We start from the raw sequence: 21,378 nt of genomic DNA, 5'->3' as shown, positions 1-21,378 counted from the left end.
AAATCCTCTCAAACTCGCAGGAAATGCCATTATTTCAGAAGGTTCATTTTTCCAAATTTTCCGTGGGAGCATACCCCCGGACACCCCTAGGGTCTACCCGCCTGGCGACTACGACGCTCGCTGGTCCCTCAAGCACTGGGAAGACCCCCCCCCAGGCTTTCAAAATCCTGGCTACGGGCATGAAGTCTCTATCACACATAGCTAACATGACCACCAGACCAAACTTTTCTTCCCAAGACCATGGTAAGGAGTCGGTTGGAAGCAAGGACGGCTGTGGTTGACGGTTGGCCTGCGAGGTTACCCTTTTGTCGGTTGTGCCCGTCGAATGCCTCAAAAGCATTCGATTTGGGTATGGTTGGGATTAGATAGGAGTTCTAGAATGCGTTGATGACTGGATGGGAACTGGTTGAGAGTTAGTCAGCAGTGTTCAAGGCGTCGTTGGGAGACAATTGCAAACAACGTTTTTAGATTTCTAGATTCTGTTACAGAAAGATATATTGTGACTAGTAAGAAGACTGATCAAATGATCAAATAAGTCAAAGCACGTTCGCAATTTAAATGTGTCATTAGCATGAATTTCAAATTTCATTATCTAAGTGATTTCTATCATCAAAAACATCACTTTGTGACATAAGTGCTGGATTTCAATCGGCGATCATTTGTTTTTGATAGGGAGATCGTCTTTCCTTCGGAATGACGATTCTGCTGTCCATGGTGGTCTCTCTGGTCTTCATCACGGATGTGCTACCGGCCAAGGGATCCATGCCTGTTGTTGGTATGATTTGATATTCTTATTCACGCTTCAGAGATCTATTAGTTTCGCTTTAATGTATATGTGTATGATACTGTTAATCTGCCAATACTCTTATAATTCAGAGAAAGTTCGACAACGTTGCACAGTTTTAATGGAAGTAAAATTCGGCGTGTTATTTGGGATCACTGATTATAAAGCAATATTACAATATATAATCCTATGGCTAAATCATTTTTCTTTCCCATGTATAATTAAGCGGTGCTGATCATCGTGTACATGTGCCTGATGGGTGTGTTCCTCATCGCCACCGTAATAAACATCAGGATCAGCTCAATGGTGAGTCTCATTAACGCCTGAATCATCGGCAATAGTTCTTCTCGAGCATAATTGTTCATGTCACGAGTCAGGCCCTCAATCCTTGGGATGTCTATATGTCGTAGGTGACTACTTAGACCAAGCCTGGCGAGGAATATTCTTGAATATTTTGTGCAGGGGAGGGTAGGAGGTTCACGGGCGCGGACGGAGAAGACGCTCCTTGCGTTCCTGCCTTCTGGCCTCATCTTCAGCCCAGCGTTGTTCCTCCATGTGTGCCGTCCCCTGCATCACAGTGTGTCGCCACTTGGTCCTGTCTTCTGCCAGGTGCTCCCAGTTGCCCTGGTCAATTCCCTGGTCTATTTCCTTTGATTGCATTGAAGCCTGAAAGGAATTGACCAATCATTTAATATGTAGGTGAGGTAAGGACACATTTTAGATAGAACACATATAGGAAAGAGTAGGTAAGCCAAGAAATGATTAAAAGTCTGTTGCTAATGAATGACTTCGCTTCAGTTGTTAGAATACGTGGGGTCGTGTGGCACAACGGCAGCGTGCTCGAGCTCCCGGGTTCGAGTCCTGACAAGCCACCGATCTTGTGCCCTTTGGGAAAGGCACTGTACACGACTTCCCCCACTAGACACAAGTGAAAATGAGTATTGTCTGTCCTGTATTCGTTTTTATGTGTGGGACACAACACCAGCAACAACTGCCTGTGTCCCACGTGTATTGCACTGTTGCAATTTCAATAAATCAAATTCAATCAAATCAATACAGGAGCTAAGTTAAATGTTGTCTCGAATGGGTGGCAGAGCAGGATCCGATTATGGAGTAATTACAACGTAAGGCGATTTTTCTGTAGTTGTTTAACCTAATGAGAGTGTAAACGTATGTTGCTATTGTAGAGCAGAGAGCTCCACCCTCTTGTGAAGAAGGTGTTTCTCGTGTATATCGCTCGTCTCTTGATGATGGGGAACCTCACCCAGACAGAAGAAGGCCACACCCCGCTGAAAATGGAGGAGGAGGAGGAGGACTTCGAGATGGTGACTGGCATAACTGGAAATAGCAGGTAGGTTTGTCGGCCATCTTTGCACCATAATCACTCAATAAAGCATGCCGCATTTCCAAAAACTTGTGAAGCTTTTTCCACAGTGCACGTATATGTACATTTTTACATGGGAAAAAGAAAGCAATGTTTTGTGAGCATCAAAATATTCTAACGTCTAAGAAGCGTAAAACAGAACTGGCATTTCTTTTTAACAGAAAGACCACGTTCAATATTGATAACGAACGTGACACACTATTTAGAACAATCCACTTAGACAAACTGTATAAAGACATGTCCACTAGTAACGACCATACAATTGAAAAACTATGTATATGTGAATTCATCTCCAATTGCATTCAAAAGAGAGAAGAAATCTTCAAGGCCTAGATTAGTTTATTCTCTAGTAGTTGTTTAAAAGACTTTTACGTTATTCTGTTATCCATGTACCCTATGCATCATGTTACTCAGTATGATGTACTTTCTGATGTATGCATTTAGGCTAATGGGCATGAATATGAAATTAAATCTTCATTATTGTCCAATTGCCATTAGTAAACCCGCCGAAGCTGAGCCAAGAAACCTTCTTGACGTCCTGGTGTCTCTGAAGGAGTCCGTCAATGGCCTTAGTAACGCCGTGGAGGCCATGCCCACTAAGCCGTCGGGAGTAGGGAAGCCGGATTGCAAGAAGCTCGCTCGGGTGTTTGACCGTATCTGTTTCATCTTGTATGTGTCAGGTCTGATCATTGCAATTCCTATCGTGAGGTATGCCGCTAGCGACAACTAGCTACCTTGGTCAGCCAGAAGATACGGTCGCGTTAGCTCATGTGACTGTATCGGTCCCTCGTTCCGTTACCCTGGATGCCAGAGCTAGTATCGGGCCGTTAGCCGTTTTCCTTCGGCAGCCAAGATCCCTTCGCCCGCCTATATATCTAAATTACCCGCTACGGGGGAGTTGAGCCCGAGGGATTTGTCCCGCCCTAGAAAAACTCCCCCCGGGCTAGAATCGTAGCGGTATTTTAGACCAGCCGGCGAAGGCCTAGGGCTCTTGTGGTCCAAAAAACGAGTTCTGGCACCCAGGGTATCGTTCCGTTGAAATTCTATGATTCAAGAATGTCTAGATGGATTGTCTTGGTATTTGGTATGTGGATAGGCCTTGGAGAGAAATCGAAATGATTAGACTTTGGGCTGGACGTTTCATGGTGGAAATTCTGCGAGTGTATTTTTGGTAGTCTGAAGATGGTGCGGTGACCAAAGTAAAGTAGTAAATAGCTCATATGCTGACAAAGAAGTGATAAACGCGTGGGGGCCCTAGCAGCTTTTTTACGGAAGTGCGGGGATTTTTTAGAATGTTTGAAAGTAGATGGTAAATGGATATTGACACGGTTTGGGCTTGTGGGTAACTTAGGTGACGATGCATGAAAAATCCGACGTTTATCATTTCATAATTAATTATAAACTTTCACTAGAGCGCCATTCCCAAAAGGTAGTGCATATGTAACTTGGGCACAGTATTAGATGTAGATAATGCCAATCGTGACCTAGTTTGCATAATCATGGAGATATATTTGTATGATACCCTTTTGGTTAGTGGTGTCGTAACACATGAACTTTAGATAAAGGTGAATATCATCAGATAAGAATCATGCACATTTTCATATCATTAATGAGGAAATTCGAATAAAGCTTCCTGATATGAATATCTGTAAATACGTGATTTGGGTAGAGGAGATAATAGATTCATCTAAAATATACTAGTAAGAAACTGCTTTGCATATCTCTAATCTATAATTTCAGATTTGCAATATCTGCAAGTTATTTACATGTTAACATTAGAAGTAGTGTATCATATCAAGTCAGGAGATTTCCATAGTTGAATTGAATAAAAGACACAATTGGAAAATGTGTTACATCTTAGACTCTAGGTTTGATATATTGTAGAGGTGTGAACTAAAAATGGCTTTGGATTAAGAAATTTCGAAACTGGGGAATTTGATTCTTAATAATTATTCTGACTAATTCGGATTGGAACAAATCCATTGGTAAAGATAGCGGTTTATCGTAGATGTCTTCCTTTATATATAGTTTGTAACATTTAGCACATTCAGTAACGTTCAGAACAGTTATTCACGTTCAAAGTTCAATTACGCAGTTGGTAACATTTAGTAAATGCTTTTAGCATTTAAAACAGTTTGTAAAATTAATATTAGGTTATAAAATTTGTATTAGAACAATGTTTGTTACATTTAATCATGGTTATTGCTGTTACAGTTTGAAACATTTCTAAAAGCTTGTTATTAAAGGTGTAAAACATAGTAATACATGTTTCAATAACAGGTCATAACATATACAAAAGCTGGTTACATATTAGAACAAATCGTGATATTGGAAACATTTTATATCATTTAGAATTATGATTTCCTTTTTCGTATCTAGATCTCAAGTCCAATCTTATTTACCTGGTTGAAATGGTAGGGTTATGTAGTGCCTTGTTTCTAATCTTTTTTGAATTGGTAAAATAAAGATGTGGTGTATCGTCATTCCTTGTGATTGTCGTCAAGGCTCGACAGTAATTACATTAATTAGTAACTAGAAAGACCGACATTTTCCCGGGAGCAAATATACTAGTAGCGTATTTCAGTCGATGTAGTCCCTCCCCATTCCAAAATGGATTGTTCCAAATCAACCATTTCTTCTTCTTCTTCTTCTTCCGGTAATGTCCAACTGCCGATACCGGCAATAATTGACATGTCTCGGGTCGAAGGTCACCAGCGTGACTGAGTCTAGGCCGGACTGGACACCCTCGAGACAAAGGTGGCCAGGGACGGGGATTGGACAGTGTCTGTGGGCAGGGCGTTCCAATCGCGGATAGTGCGAGGAAGAAAGGAATAGTGTTTGTAGTTCGTGCGGCAAGTTATGTCCTGGAGCTGTTGACTGTGGCCTCTCCGGCTTCTCCTGCTGCCAGACACGGGCTTCAAGGCGTCGCATCTCACACATGCAAGGTCATGCTGGATCTTGTACATCATGGCGAGTCTGGTGGTACGGCGGCGGCCTTGGAGAGAAGCCCACTGTAACTCATCCAACATGTCAGAGACACTAGAGGTGTTTCGGTGTCTGTTCAGAACGAAGCGTGCTGCCCTTCGTTGGATTTTCTCGATCTTATTTGTGTCAGCGTCGGTGTAGGGGTCCCATACACAACAGGCATACTCCACAATTGGGCGGACCAAGGCTTTATATGCAAGCTCTTTGGTTTTGGTGGAGCACACTCTAAGATTTCGCCTTAAGAAGCCCAATGTCCTGTTGGCCTTGGAGTATGTATTGTCGATGTGCATGCGCCAGGAAAGGTCTGTCTGAAGCGTAACACCCAGGCACTTGGTAGAGGATACTCGTGCTAGTGTGTGACCATGGAGGGTGTAGCTGGGATTTGCGATCGGTGGTTTTCTAGCTCTCGTCAGGGGTAGCTGGTAACACTTGTCTGGGTGAAAGGACATGTCCCACTCCCTCTCCCAGTCCTCCAGCTTGTTGAGATCCTCTTGAAGCTTTGGGGGTCTTTGGGAGAGGTGATCAGCCGGTACACAGCGGTGTCGTCCGCGAATAGTCGGGAGAGGGACGAGATCCTCTGCGGTAGATCGTTAATGTACACAATGAAGAGACTTGGACCTATCACCGTGCCCTGTGGGACGCCCGATCGCACACTCACGTAGCTTGACTGGGTGCCGCTGACTACCACAGCCTGACTACCATCCAATACATGTCAGTATCAAGTGTTTCAATACCCTATGTTCGTAACAAGATAGTGTTCTCGAAACCCCCATACAGTGCTTTTCAGTCTTAATAAACCCATGTAGTTCTTTTCAGTAGCAAATATTCTCATAAAACCCCAAACAGAGATTTTTAGCAAAACTGTTCTTTGTGTCATGAAGCCAATAATGTACATTTATCAAAACATCAAAATGTCCCATTTTACAAAATGTGACTTAAAACTTCTATATCTAAAATCTAATATTAAAATAAGATATAAAACTAGAAAGGCCGACATTTGCTTTGGAGCAAATACAGCGATGGCTTCACCACATTTTACGACATGGCAGCTAGGGAAAGAATGAGAAACACCAGGGAAAACAACGCTTTACATTGATATAACTATAGTATGAAGTAACATACAAATAAGACTACAACAGTTGGATAGCTATTCCTTTCATTATTGGTTCGGATTTTTAATTGCATAATGCAAACTGTTGATTTTCAAGATAAAAAGAAGTGTTCATGCCCCGCATTCCAATGCTGGAGCAGGAAAGCTTTAAATACCTACCAAAACACTTGAATACAGACATACTGTCAGTATGGAATGGCTATGTGGTGAACCCATAAAAAGTCCCATTTCACGAAATTTTGTTGACATGTGCCCAAGGTATCGCTGCCTGTTACCAAATTTTAGGACATTCGGATTTAATCCTCCATATCCATGTACATTTTTTACCTGGAAATAGCAAAAAAAAACTTTGACACTATGTAAAAAGAAATTTTGACACCATGTAAAGAGAAATTAAGAAAAAACGTGTATTTGGTTGTACTTGGCCACTCGACCGTCATGCCAAATTTCATGAAATTTGGCCAGAAATGAAGAAATTGAATCTGAATAACCTGGTATCCAGTCAATCATGGCTGGGGCAGGCGCCTGACAGTGTCTACGGGGCTCTAATAGTTTCTCCCGCCAAAGTACAACAGGCCGCCCGGTAAGAGTGTTACGCTAAGTTTAGCACGCCGGGAGTTAATTTGCCCCGCCACGAAAGGGCCTAAGCAAACTCTTGACGTGAAAAACCTCCGGGGGAGGGGTATGGGTAACCTATCTAAGTCGGGCAGGAAAGAGCTCCTGAAGCCCCGAAGAAAACAGCCTAACCACGATAGACTGTATACCAGGTCACGATACCTTGGTTGCAATGGCAAAGAGAGAGTAGCCGGCCCACCTAGTACAACACATTCGGGAACTATAGATTGTGTGACAGTATGGTATGTCCGCACCCGTGTATGGTATGTGCACACCCTGGGTGTGTTGCCTGCAACTTGTACGTGTTGATTCAGACTACGTGATTTCAACTTTCTGCGCGTTCGACAATCGTTTGATATCAAAGTCGTGCGAGACAAGCAATACAACCTGCCCAGAGTTACCTACCAGGTGTCCTGATCTTGCGGTGTGAACATTTCCAACAGGGAATCCACAACGCGCAGGTACGTTTCTAGTCTTTAGTCAAGTCGTCTACCAGCGTTTAATATGTTGACAAAACCAAGGACGTTAGAGCAAGGAGAGTGAAATGAGAAGGAGCGAGCACCGAATTTTCCTCCATTCCCTTCTAAACCTCGTTGTATGTTCGTAGCAGGTGTGAAAAGTCAAATGATACAAATCGTGTAAATTTACGTGTGAACTACCCTTATTCGAATAGATTTTCTGGCCATATTGTTTTCAAGTTCCAACATGGCGCCGCTCGAATGTGACGACTTCGCGTTTGATTCCAGCGATTTGGGGGCAGATTAGAGAGCACTGGCTCATAAACGTCGGCAAGTGCCGATAAAAACTAAATCTGTAGGGCACGGCCAGAAAGTCCAAGAGTCGGTAGGTCAATTTAGCAGTAAAGTACAGTATTCTGCTTGTTGAATTAGACATATGTCGAAGGTGGAGATATCGAAAAATTTGTTTGGCTTTGCTCGATGTGAAATAATGTGATTGACCTTCATGACCTATCCCTTTTAAAGAAACAAAATTATCGAAGACACAACCTAAGTCCCTCCCACACAAAAATCATTTTAAAAATTGGTATTAAAAAATCGTAGGAATAGTATCTCAATGACCACCTTTTGTCCTGGATCCGACCATGACGTTTGTCGAGAGTTCTAAATGTGGCAATTGTCGGAAAACCTGAGGCACATCGGCCTTGGCCTGACCGAGCTCTGTGCTTGTGGCGTCATTACGTGCGTGGAAAATCCCTCGAAACCGCGCTAAGAACTTGTGTACATGTACACGTCCGCTCGGGCGCGGACGCGTACATGTACACATAGGCCGAAGCGGGAAGAATTAAAGGGGCACCTCGGGGTGTTAACTGTTGTGCTCGCTCCTCTTTGGAATCTCATTGGTAGAGGCGTTTCATAAAGTGTAACAGTACTAGTGCTTTGTCCATGTCATGGTTTAAATGATAGATGTAATTTGACTATAGTAATTTGGTACAGTACAGTGTGTGAACAGCCAAACAGTAAGAGCTGCACTTTTGAAGAAGGCATATCACTCATTCATTCATGCATGTCATGAATTGCCCTTTGGCATGTTTCACCAGACATTGTTCAGAAATGGGTTCGCCCTATTTCAGGGAATTAAACGATGCATGGGCTCCTTTTCTAAGAATTCCGCAATATTTTGTGCTCAATTATCCCACCATGAAAGACTCCTCAATGTTTAAGAAATCAATCTCTATGGATGAATATATGGTCATGAATTTCGGTACGCACGTTACTATAGGGAGACGAAGATCAGGTTCGAAAATTAAACTGGCCTTATCAGGACGGTTGCATTACTAATATGGACTTTTTGTGTTTGTTACTTTGTGGATGGATGTTCGGTTTATTTTTGTTAGGCAAGTTACTGTTGGGTAAAGGAAAATCGAGAATGGGCTTTATGGCAGATTCCTACATTACTGCAAAGTACCTTTTGCCTTGATTTGTTGGTTCGCTTGTGAACATGACAATTAACTTGCTGTGGATGGATCTTTGTAAATTTTATTAGGCAAGTTATTGTGTATATGGGAGACAATGGGCAATTTAGAGAATGGGCCTTATAATGGGTTCCTGTTTTACTGCGGTGTTATTTTGTTTGTTTGTTTGTTTGTTTGTTTGTGAACAGGATAACTCGCGATTCTGTGGATGGAGCATGATTTTGTTCGTTCTAGGAAGGTTGAGACTTATTCTCCACCATTCATTTTTGCTTCATACTTTGTGTATAGGACAGAAACGATGGGCAGGCGACTAAGAAACGCGCTCTTTGCGGTCCTGCTTATCTCTGTTGCATTTGTCTGCGGTCAGCAAACTACAACTCCGCCCCGAACGACAGGGGGCACCACAACCACGTCAGATCAGGTCATTGTCCTACAGGCCGAACGTGGACGAAAAGGAAATCTCAGTAGTCCTGGCTTTCCAGACAACTACCCAAGTAAGGACATTTTTTATCTGACATCATTTAAGAAATTGCCATGAAATACAGGTTCCATAGTTCTCAAACAACCATTGGCAAATGACAGTATCAATTATGCTGTATAAATAGCGTTTCTAGCTCTGCTTGAATGTCTTAAACAGTCAATTAGATATAGCAGTCCAAGTACTACATGTGTTAATGAGCCTGAATTCTCCTTTTAGCTCTCATTGGCGGATGTTTGTCCACCAATGAGATGTAGGAGGTTAACATGTAATCCTTGATAGCCACTCTAGCTGAAGAAAATCTTTTCAAATAACTTTATTATTATTAGCATTGACATTTTTGTACGTCTTGGGGGTGGTGGGACTATGGCGCAATGGTATGTCAACTTCGTGTATTTAAATGTTTATTTGTGTGTGTGTGTGTGTGTGTGTGTGTGTGTGTGTGGCGCTGTTGATATAAGTTGTAGACTTGAGTGCAGCGCCACATTGTTCTTGTCATGTTTTGATGTTTTTGATGAATAAAAAAAAATGCTGATGATTTTTTGCATGTTATAGCCCGCATTGTCTGAATACAGTTGCATGGTGATGGCAAATACTGGGAGGGACTAAATCAGTTAGGCATGAGAGGATATTATGTCAATATTCTTATATCAATATATCTTATACATGCTATCACTGCATATACCGTTTACATAAAAGTTAAACATGTAAATATATGTTATCACCTAATCTATATATTACATTATACCTCTAAAAGTTTACGAGAAAAAAACATATAAGCTGCGTTTAATTGAATGTAATGCTACATGTCTCTTCCATTGATGATACTTTAAATCATTGCAGATAATACTAAGATAACATGGAGGATTGAAGCTACTCTGACTGATGATGTGGTGAGATTGGAGTTCTACCATTTTGATCTGGAAAGGCGCAAATTGAGCGGGAATTGTTCCTGGGACTCTGTTGCTGTGTACAACGCTGACAACGTTTTGATAGGTATTCTATTTCAGTTTAGTTCCGTTCCGTTCATATGTCAAATGTAAACATTATTCCTTGGCCGGAATCAATGCCCTGTTTATTCACATATTCCAGAAAATGCAAGGACATCAAGAAATTGAATACATTATTTTTTTCTAATTATAATAACTGTAAACTTCACGCTAATTTTATCTATGTATTTTCTCATAAACCCTCATAAGGCAAATGAAATGCCCATATCATAAAATTGCAGCAAAATAATATAACGTAAACGGTTTTGATTTTTACCTAATTTCCTATCAGTGCCCCCTCATGCCTTGAATGTGAAAATTGCTGCAGACAGACAAACCCACAACGATACAAAGAAAACAAAAGCCATGGGCACTTGAAATGTACAAATATTGTCCAAAATTAGCGTTTGTTCATGCAACGATACTGTCTTCTTTAATTTCAGTGAGACGGTTCTGTGGAAAAGAACTGCGTTACAAATACTTCCGTGAAAGCGCCCCACTGACGTTAGTTTTCATATCCGATGCAAACGAGGAAAGGTCTGGATTCTTTGCAAGATACTGGGCAATAAAAGGTAGGGGTTACGTGAAAACATAGTTGTCATGTTTATGCCTAAACGTACATATATATTCCGAGTGATAATAAAATTTTAACACATCCAACTGAACGTACTTGGACTGTGCTTATAATTAAGCTGTAACGATTCAGACTATTTCAGTCGCCGGGATTTTCGATGCCAGTGATGACATGACCGTTTCTATTTGTAACTCTTTCTTCAGGGGAAGGGAAGCCAAGCCAGGTTGCTCCGAAGGCCATTTCCCCGCCCCCCGAGTTTTATACTTATTGCAAAGACCTGGACTTCGAAGAGATAACGATCCCCAACTATTACAAACACTCAAGTGTTGAGGAGATTCTAAATTCGACGCAATGGCAGGAGATGAAGAATGCCAACATTTCGTGTCATCCGCAGATCCAACCTTTTTTGTGTTCACTGCTGATGCCCCGGTTTTCAAGAATTCGCAGGTAATCTAGATGTTCACCTATTACCTCTATGGTACATCATTAGATGTCAATTATGCAAATAATTACCTGATTTGCATAATTAATGTGAACATTTCTTGATGGTGAATAATAGGAATTTTATACCTTGTGAAACGTGTACATCACTATGCATATATTATGTTAATGTTGAGGTCATTTGCATGATTCTTGAAGACAAGTTGAAATGAAACATTGCCAAAGGATGGTTTGACCATAGATTAATGGCAATGTTACCTTACTTCGATAATCAATATGAAAAATCCATAAGTGACATTTATAAAAGCTCATATCATATTTCATGGAGGTATGAAATCTCCGAATTCTTGTTGCTCTTGTTATATGACTAAATTACATAAATAGCGTAATATTTGCAAAATTGAAGGCCCCTGAGTCAAAACAGGTCTCACCATGCTTTTTACATTGCCAAACATGTTCTGCTTGTGTCTTTAATATCATAGCACATTTCATTGAAGAACCTGACATATTTTCATTTAGCCATTGGTATTTTGTCATGTCATCAGTTATCTTGAGTACCTTTTCAGACAACTAAGAAGAAAGCAACATTTAAGTACCTGAGTTTAATTTGAACAACATAGAACTTAACTGTATTTCCTGTGCACTATTATAGTAACAGTGATCTACCCTGTCGGTCATGGTGCTGGGAAGTACACGACTCTTGTTCACCTGGGGCCATCAGCGGATCTTTCCTAAATGACTTCAACAACTGTCGGAATGTTCCTGAAACTGGATGTGTCAACTTGGAACCTCCCGAAGGTCAGTTTCAAACAAACATACAAATATGACTACCAGCCAATTGTACATTGATGTGCAAATTTCTTCCTTTCCTTATGATTTATTTTCTTTTGTATGATTGATATGTCTTAATATCATTTACCTTATTGCCTTGTTAGGACGATGTATTTATTCTTTTGTAACGCTAAATCCCTGATCACCATTAACCCTAAACAGAACACCTCGGGTCCGCGCGGACCCCAGCACTATATATTCTGTAATATCTTTATTTGTTTCTAAAGATTTTTTCTGAAATTTTAGGTAATTGTCACCCACGAAGTTGTCCCTCAACACAGTACAGAAAACTTCGTTTTCCCGATTTCTAAAAAAATTTATATCTGATTTTCTTTTGGGACCCAAGCCGGCTTTCCATCGTAATGGATACATTGGCGTTCTTATACATAACCTTATTACCGTTTTTGTATGATTTTTGCACTTATAATACGGCTACCAAATTTTCATAGAATGGTGTAGTTATAGAATTAAATTGTAACAACTTTGGTGTAACTATGACGTCATATGACGTCAGAGCTAAAAAATATGGTCCGCCATATTGGATTTGACCCATGGCGTCATCAAATTAGCATATTCTATGAATATTAAATGATTTAACTTTTTAATTATGTAAGATGTTATTATTGATAGAAAGGAAGTGTAATTTGACATAAAACCAATATTTTTGTATGTTTAACCCAAAATTACTGATGTTTAAAAAAACTGTCAGTCAGAAACCCGTTGCCATGGCAACACACAAAGAAAACATTAACTTACTAGTATTAAACTAATATGAACTTTTTCCCAGATACATTTTAGAAAAGGTCACCAAATTTGATGCTCCTAGAGCAAGCCGTTCAGGCGCTATCTGAGATTAAAGATGGGCCTGAAAAGCCCCTTCGGTCTACATGTAAATAGGGCTTAAAAATCCGGTATTTCTTCTTTTCTTCACCAAAAAATAAGAAAAGTTGAAAATGCATGATTTTTGTACGTAATGTGGACATAGAGGTTCACACATCACTTTGCCAAACAATTAAGCTGGTAGCATGTTGATAATTTCTAAAGTTAGCAAAAACTGTTCTGGGGTCCGCGCGGACCCCAGGTGTACAGATTAATCAGTCCGGAAAGGTGTTCTTTTGAGGGTAAGGTTACCTTTAATTATTTAAGTCGCTCCTTGATTGAAAATGAGTAAAGTCCTATTGTTTTTCCTCATGTTTCTCCTTCTTCTCCTGCCATTTCTTTAAATTGATTCAACTCCTTCATTTTCCTAATAGTATATGTTTAAGAAGGTAAAGTGGGCTTAGGTGTTTTTTTTTTTCATTTTTGTGATACAGGCTTTTAAAATGGTTTTATTTGAGCTTTTTGGCTATGTTGTAGAATATGTACTATAGCTGCGTGTTACCGTATTTGGGCATGACTTGCAGAGCAAGCAACCAATAGGCATGCAGCTTTCCTCTATTCACCTTGCTGATTGGCTGTTGGGATCCGGATCTGATTGGGTTAACTCAATTAACACCTGTACAAAGCCATGCCATATTGACAGAATGAACTGCATTTTCAAGTGTTTTGGTGGGTATGTTAAGCTTTCCTGCTTCAGCATTGGAATGCGGGTATAAATGCCTCTTTTTATCTTGAAAATCAACTGCTTGCATTATGCAATTAGAAATCCTAACCAATAATGTAGGGGATAGCTATCCAACTGTTGTCACTTCATACTATAGTTATATCAATGTAAAGAATTGTTTTCCCTTGTGTTTCTCCTTGTTTCCCTGCCATGTCGTAAAATGTGGTGAAGCCATCCACTACATTTGCTCCAAAGCAAATGTTGGCCTTTTTATGTTTTAGTGTTTATTTTTATTATTTTATGTGTTTGGGGCTTGCCGTCCAGGGCACATCGAAAATTAAACCGCCCTTTAGGGCGATATGTTGTATCGCTGTTTGAGTAAATAAACCAAACGAAACTGTAGCCTGGTGTCTAGCCTTGTTAGCTTTAGTCCGCTCCCCAAGATCCCGGCGGGTAGCGGATCTTGGGGAGCGGACTAAAGCTAACAAGGCTGGACACCAGGCTAACGAAACTGGCGGACTCCAGGAAAAAAGTTTTAAAAAATTGCATACAAATACTGATAAAGCAAACAAATAAACTGCCACACAGATTGTTATTATGGTAATGGCTGGAACTACAAAGGCATGGCGACTCTACCGGTGGAGAGTGGAGAGGCGTGCCGGAACTGGGACGACGTGTTTCGGCCTTCCTATATCATGAAGTACTTGGAGTGGGCAGAACCACGGAATAACTACTGTCGAAATATCTTTACAAGTCCGTATATTTCTCTTTCTCTTTCTTAAAATTGTTTACTAAAATATTAAGTTAGATATTTAACAGTGCCAAGTTTTCATTTTTGTAAACACATTGTGTTTTGAAATTCCTGGTTATAATAGACAAGTGTTTGTATCTGTCTGTATTTTACAGGTGGTTTAGAACCCTACTGTTATAATGAGGACGCCATTCCTGAGCCATGCGGTGTGAAGCCTTGTGATAGTAAGTTTTTTTTTCTACTAGCTATAACTATTCTGGGTATTGAACAGTCAAACCAGCCACCCACCCCCCTCCCGTAAAAAAATACAGTCAACCAACCTAATTGAACCAACCAACTAATCAAACAACCGTCTTCCGCAACCACACTTTCCAGCTACCATATACAGCAACAGCACAGTACCAAACAACCACATAATACACATGATGTGACATATTTGCTCTACACACTTTTTGTGGAACTGTCGCAAGGGTCTGTGCTGCTGCTATACGGCGCCACAATGTGACCTCAATAGGACTTTTCCCAACCCATATTCTGTACTCATTCACACCTGGGTGGAGTGAGGAAAGTCGTGTAACGTGCTTTTCCAAATGGCACACGTCGGGCGCATGTTCAGCCATGTCCCGGGTACAACTCGGGATCGAACCCGGGTCTCGCCGTTTTATAGTGGAACGCTCTACCACTACGCCACCCGACGCCATATTACCCATAGTGCATCCCTTTACCTCTGACACATTACCCATACTGCATCACACACGCACTTGAACTAGCTTATTTTTCACATCTTCCCAGAAAACGGTTGCAGCCTATCTGCTGTGAATGTGAGATCGGGAAGACTAAGTCCAAGTCGGAATTTCTACAGGGTGGGAGAAAAGGTTTTCATCAGCTGCGATGCAGGCTACTTCATGGAGAAGGAGGAGGACATGTGGATAACATGCACTGAAAACGGCAGATGGAGCAAGAACTGGTTAGAGTGTTCTGGTCAGTTTATCTTTAATCTAGCCCCATCCTTTCTAATTATTTTTTAACCACAAAGAATTTAACAGCAAAATAGCATATACATATTTATTTAGCAAAACGTAGTGAATGCACGCTAGATCACGCTAGAATGTCAATTATTTTGTTATCATTAAAGTTCATCTTGTGTTGTTACAATTCTAACTTTTTAATTCTGTTTCAATAGAAAGGATTGTTCTAACCTAGATCTTTCGACCAGTCTGTCAACGATGTCGGCCCCCGTCGCGGTTGAGTGATGGCACTGTAGGAATAGGGACACTAAACAGGACTATTTCTCGAGAGGGGTTAAAGAGACTGTTTACATCATATATCAGTGCCCATCATCTTTCACTCAACCGCGACGGGGGCCTACATCGTTTACCAGAAAACTTTAATATAGTGTTGAAGTCAGAATTCCGAGTGGCCACGTGAGAAGTCTCACTGGGTACGTCTATTGAAGAAGATCAGACTAAATGGTCGAAAGCTCTATGAGAGAACAATCCTTTGTGTTGGAAAAAGGATCTTTAAAACTACATTAATTATTTTAACTACAAACATTAATTATTTTTAATTGATTTTTCTATTGGACAACATATAAGTTATGAGCCATAACGAAATCTCTCATGTTGTTCTCTAGTTGACTACGAGTTGAAACTAAGTAATACGCTGCTTGATTCGGAACGCTACTCTCCGCAATTGGCCCCTAGCAGGGAACATGTCGAAGTCATTTTTGAAGCTGCTGTGGTGGAGATAATCGACGCCGTAAGTAGGATTGTTACAGTATCAGCAAAACGTATACGTAGTTCGCATTACTTTCAAACGTGTTTCAAACTTTTTACCTCCTTGAAATGGGAGGTACTGTTTTTGGTCTGGATAGTGTTTTGGGGTATATCTCAAGATCCAACTTTGGTACTGAAGTAGGACTTTGTAAAATATCTTTGCCGCTCTAGAATTACAGTATTCTGGTTAGGTCATTGACCAGTAATGATGCAGCTGTCTGATTATACGTCTTGATAAATTGTTTGCCTGTATGTTTCATTTGTCTTTGGTCTTACATGTAGTTGCACAGGACTAGTCATTAACCTGGAAGTGGGGTCAGCTGTCTGCCATATAAGGTTCTTGATTAGTTGTAAAGCCGGTAACATCTGTTGTAAGAATTTATCTTTCATTATTTGAATTTGGACCAAGGCTGGTGAATCCAGAAGTTAGAAGTAGTGTCTAATAGTATACGTATCTTGTCGCCTGGGTTTTTGTTTAAGTTCATGTACCTGTTTACTTGGTATGTTATATCATATGGCAAGAGAAGCAGGCTCCTTATATATCTAGACGGTAGTCTACACAAGTGGGTAAAATACGTGGCCTTGCAAGGAAGAGGTATTTTGGCATGTGACTCTTAATGACACAAGATTGTCCAAAAGCACTGAATATTCTATGAAAGAATGCCGGTCTCTAAGCTCTTGTTTTTGTGGTTTCAGGACGAGAAGAACGAGAACATGTTCGCATCGATCGCTTTCAGGCTGGTGAGTATTTTAATGCTATTTTTTTATAAAGTAAATGCCATAAGAATAACGAAAATGTATGTGTGACACACAGTAGTTTTGCTGTTTTCGTAGACAACCCTATTAGGTAGTCATAAACGTTTAATGTAGCACAGGGTATCTTATACAATTATTGTTAATGGCCTTTTCTTCCAGCAATGGAAGGACGGCCGTCTGTCTTGGAACCCCACAGACTACGGCGACAGGGGAAAGAGATTGTTGTGAGCTCGAAGAAAGTTTGGACCCCCGACATTTATCTCCGGCGAAAGTAACCACATTTATTTTTTTTCTATCTGGAGACACATGATCTGCATATTTTTTGTATTCAGTCCATACATAGTATACTATATATACCATATTCATATTGATGGAAACATTCTTTTTCCTTGTGTTTCTCCTTCGACCCCTGCCAAGCGTTAAACGGATTAAACTTTTGGGGCAAAATAAACGACCTGGCGACCTGGTGGGTAATCTTCGAGCAGATACACAGGGCGTGGATTCTGTCAAAATACTAAAATTTGTGCTAATGACGGGGAGCTTCTTTTGATCTGATTTATGATGCATGTTACTAGAAAAAGAAGCTGTTCTAAATTGATAAATCGCCAATTATCGCTTTCATAATCGATGAAACTCTCCCCTTAGGGCAACAATTGGCAGGTCTTCAAATTGGCAGGTCAGGGCCATGGGCCTTATTAAAAATACAATGCAATTATATTACTACAGTGGCGACCCTAAATTTAGCGACTTCCCCGATGCACGTGTCACAATCAACAGCGATGGGTTGGTGAAGTGGGACATCATAGATCTCTTAACAACAACGTGTGATCTCGGTAAGTCATTAATAACGAATGAATTAAGACTTCAGCACGTTTGAGGCTGTTTTCTTCACACAGCAGCAGCTACATCTAGCTGCAGTGCGAATTAGAAACAGTTAATATTGCAGCCAGGAGAATTGGCAAAACAATGAATATCATTTTTATATAATGTAATGAGTTTGATAAATGATTAAATATCTGCGTAAATAATTTCATCACGTAAACGAATGGATACCAAAGTTTTTTTAATCACAACCATTTATTTTTCACGAGCCGACGTTTCGATGACCGTCTGTCATCTTCATCAGGGCAGTTCTGACTGGTTTACTGCGCACTGACGCTAGATGTTACTTGGTGCACAGTGCACTAATAAAGGTGTTACATGGTTCACTGTGCTCTGTTTCTTAGTTCACAGTGCACTTAAGCTAGTTTTTAATGTTAACAATGCATTTCCGAACGCAGTGCAATTGTGACATACATAGACATTGTTACATCATAGGGACATATGCGGTTCCAAATGTAAAGTGTTTCTATGTATAATCATATGATAAAATTTTTCAACTAACAATGCTGAGGTATCGCAGTCCCAAGTAGAAATTCTTGTTAAAGTATTGTCGCATACGTATTTTTTAGAAATCATAATAGTTACAGACAATAAGAAAACAAATGTCAAGTTATTAGTGATCTTAAACATAGCTAAGTTTATACCCCCCTCATCGCGGTTCATGACTTGATTGGATTTTCTAATCCATACGGACTCCTTAATCCAACGGATACATCTGTTGTCCTCTCGGTCTATTACCTTGGCCCCGTCCCAATCTATTACACAGTTACTTCTTGTAATGTGGTCTGTGACTGCTGATTTGTTTTCTTCTTTCTCAGCTTCTTTCTTTCTTGCTCTGTGTACTGGTGTACCTTCCCGTCTTGATGCTGTCTGCCTCTTTCCTATGTTCTTCTAGTCTGCATCCAAATGTTATTCCTGTCTCCCCTATGTATACCTTCTTGCATTCTTGCAAGTCATGCATGGTATCTTGTAGATATAATCTGTTTTCACTGAGTCTTCAAGTTTGTCTTTGGGATGTAAGTAAGTTTCTTAAGGTAGTTTTGGGTCTGACTGCTGTACTAATGTTGTGTTTCTTGAATATTCTTTCCAGTGGTTCTGTGACTCCTTTTATATAGGGTAGAGTCACCTTACCTTTGGACTTCTCCTCCTGTTTCTTTTTGTCTTTCTTTTGTTTGGGTCAGCTTTTCTGAATGTCCAGTTTGGATGGTTACATCGGGCGAGGGCCTGTTTTATATGTTGTATCTCCTGCTGTCTATCTGATTCGTCCGTTACTACTGCATTGCATCTCTCCATCAGTATCCGGATAACTCCTAGCTTCTGGTAAAGGGGATCGTGTGTGTTGGAATTTAATCATTGGTCAGTATGTGTTGTCTTTCTGTAAATCAGCAGTTTCGTTGTGCCCTCTTCCTTTTTCACCAGCAAAGTACTAGTATCAAGAAAAGGCATGGCGTGGGGTCGTGTGGCGTAGCGGCAGAGTGCGCGACTCGGGTTCGAGTCCTGACATGCCACCGATCTTTTGCCCTTGAGAAAGGCACTTTACACGGCTTTCCTCACTTAGCTCAGGTGTAAATGAGTATTGTCCTGTCATGTATTTGTCCCCTGTGTTGGTGGCGGCATTAATATAAGTTGAAGAAACTTGAGTGTGTCGTCACCACGTCTGGTGATTACATGTTGTAATTAAAAAAAGGGCATGGTGCCGTTCTCTTCTACTTCGTGGGTAAATTTGATGCTGCCTGTGGTGTGCCTGTTTTTACTGAAGACTCAGTGAAAACAGATTGTATTTACAAGATACCATGCATGACTTGCAAGAAGGTATACATAGGGGAGACAGGAAGAACATTTGGATGCAGACTAGAAGAACATAGGAAAGAGGCAGCCAGCATGAAGACGGGAAGGTACACCAGAGCAAGAAAGAAAGAAAGAAACTGAGAAACAAGAAAACAAATCAGCAGTCACAGACCACATTACAAGAAATAACTGTGTAATAGATTGGTAAGGGGCCAAAGTAATAGACCGAGAACACATGTATCCGTTGGATTAAGGAGTCCGTATGGATTATATTAGAAAATCCAGTCATGAACCGCGATAAGGGTGGTATAAACTTAGTCATGTTTGGGATCACATTCTTAATAACTGACATTTGTTTTCTTATTGTTTGTAACTATTATGATTTCTAACAATGCGTATGTGACAATATTTTAACAATAATTTCTCTTTAGGACTGCGATACCTCAGCATTGTTAGTTGACAAATTTTATCATATGATTATGTATAGAAACACTTTACATTTGGAACCGCATATGTCCCTATGATGTAACAATGCCTATGTATTTCACAATTGCACTACGTTCGGAAATGCATTGTTAACATCAAAAAAATGCACTGTGAACCATGTAACACCTTTATTAGTGCACTATGCACCAAGTACCATGTAGTGTCAGTGCACATGAAACCAGTCAGAATTGCCCTGATGAAGATGACAGACGGTCATCGAAACGTTGGCTCGTGTGGTATAAGTGGTTGCTATTCGATTAGATATCTGGTTATTTATTCTCAACCACTTATTTGTAAGTGCCAAATTAATTTTCTGCAGAACCAGCGCTGTTTCCTTTTGATTCCATGGAGTGTCCTGTGTGTCTGGGAGCAAATACACGTGTGGAGAGGTTCTCCTGCGCGGAAACCCGTGACAACACGTCTGTTGATGAGCAAAAGTCCCCCATCGAAAATTTCATGATTTGTGGGGATGAGGATGAGGATGTGGTGGATCAGTGGAAGGCACGATGGACGGTATGTGTTGGTTATTGATTGTGATCCTTGTCATCATTTGATGGCACCTCAAGGAGTTTCAAATTGGTTCTTCCTACGCCACTACTCCCTGTCTTGCATCGGAGATCATAACAGTCTCCTATGCAAGACTAGCCCCTGTCTTGCATCAGAGACCGTGTACCTCTCCTGAAAGTGTGAACGTCTTCCCTATGCCTGCTGGGTTTTATCTACGTCCCGTGTGCTAGCTCAAAAAGGATAAGCTCGCTTTCCATGCACCACGGTGTCACAAACGGTGTCCAGCTATTTCCATTCCCGTGAGACAATTATATTATTCTCAGGGTTAAAAAAGCTGGACTTTCGACTGCTATAGCTATCTGATTTAGGATATGTGAATCTATTCACCTGTCACGTCAATGGATCAAGGGTTGTTGAAAGTCAACATCTTCCGCCATCGCTAATGATGGTGACTATCAAAGACCAGCTACATTGATTAGCTATATCGTAAGCATCCGTAGACGGTTGCTTGTGTCAATTCATACAGTTTACAGTTTCATTTATGATTATTGCCATTCCTCCTTCTATCAGATTAATGTACACGAAGGCGAATTCGGCAAAGGTTGCATCAACGTCCAGTTTGACCGCCTGCCGACGTTCCACTTCTGTACCACCCTGTCACCGCCCATCATTCTGTCTCTGCTCATGTGTATCACATTTCTACTGCCGACTGAGAAGGTTAGTTCTATTAGGTGGTAAAAACTCTATAACATATAGCCAGACATC

At 40.7% G+C, this 21,378-nt stretch overlaps 1 protein-coding gene across 1 annotated transcript in view; it reads left to right on the top strand.

Moving 5' to 3' along the window:
* The window catches only part of LOC109483204, a 59,944-nt gene that overhangs the window by 35,785 nt on the left and 2,781 nt on the right, over positions 1 to 21,378 (top strand). Inside the window, 8 exon segments of the mRNA XM_019786185.1 lie at positions 15,212 to 15,400; positions 16,053 to 16,177; positions 16,891 to 16,935; positions 17,110 to 17,157; positions 17,160 to 17,221; positions 17,677 to 17,783; positions 20,426 to 20,619; positions 21,184 to 21,330. Coding sequence (XP_019641744.1) covers positions 15,212 to 15,400; positions 16,053 to 16,177; positions 16,891 to 16,935; positions 17,110 to 17,157; positions 17,160 to 17,221; positions 17,677 to 17,783; positions 20,426 to 20,619; positions 21,184 to 21,330 — 917 coding nt within the window.

Source organism: Branchiostoma belcheri, unplaced genomic scaffold (assembly GCF_001625305.1).
Source record: "Branchiostoma belcheri isolate BF01 breed outbred unplaced genomic scaffold, Haploidv18h27 scaffold63, whole genome shotgun sequence".
Lineage (NCBI taxonomy): Eukaryota > Metazoa > Chordata > Leptocardii > Amphioxiformes > Branchiostomatidae > Branchiostoma > Branchiostoma belcheri.
This window is presented reverse-complemented; position numbering and strand designations above follow the sequence as displayed.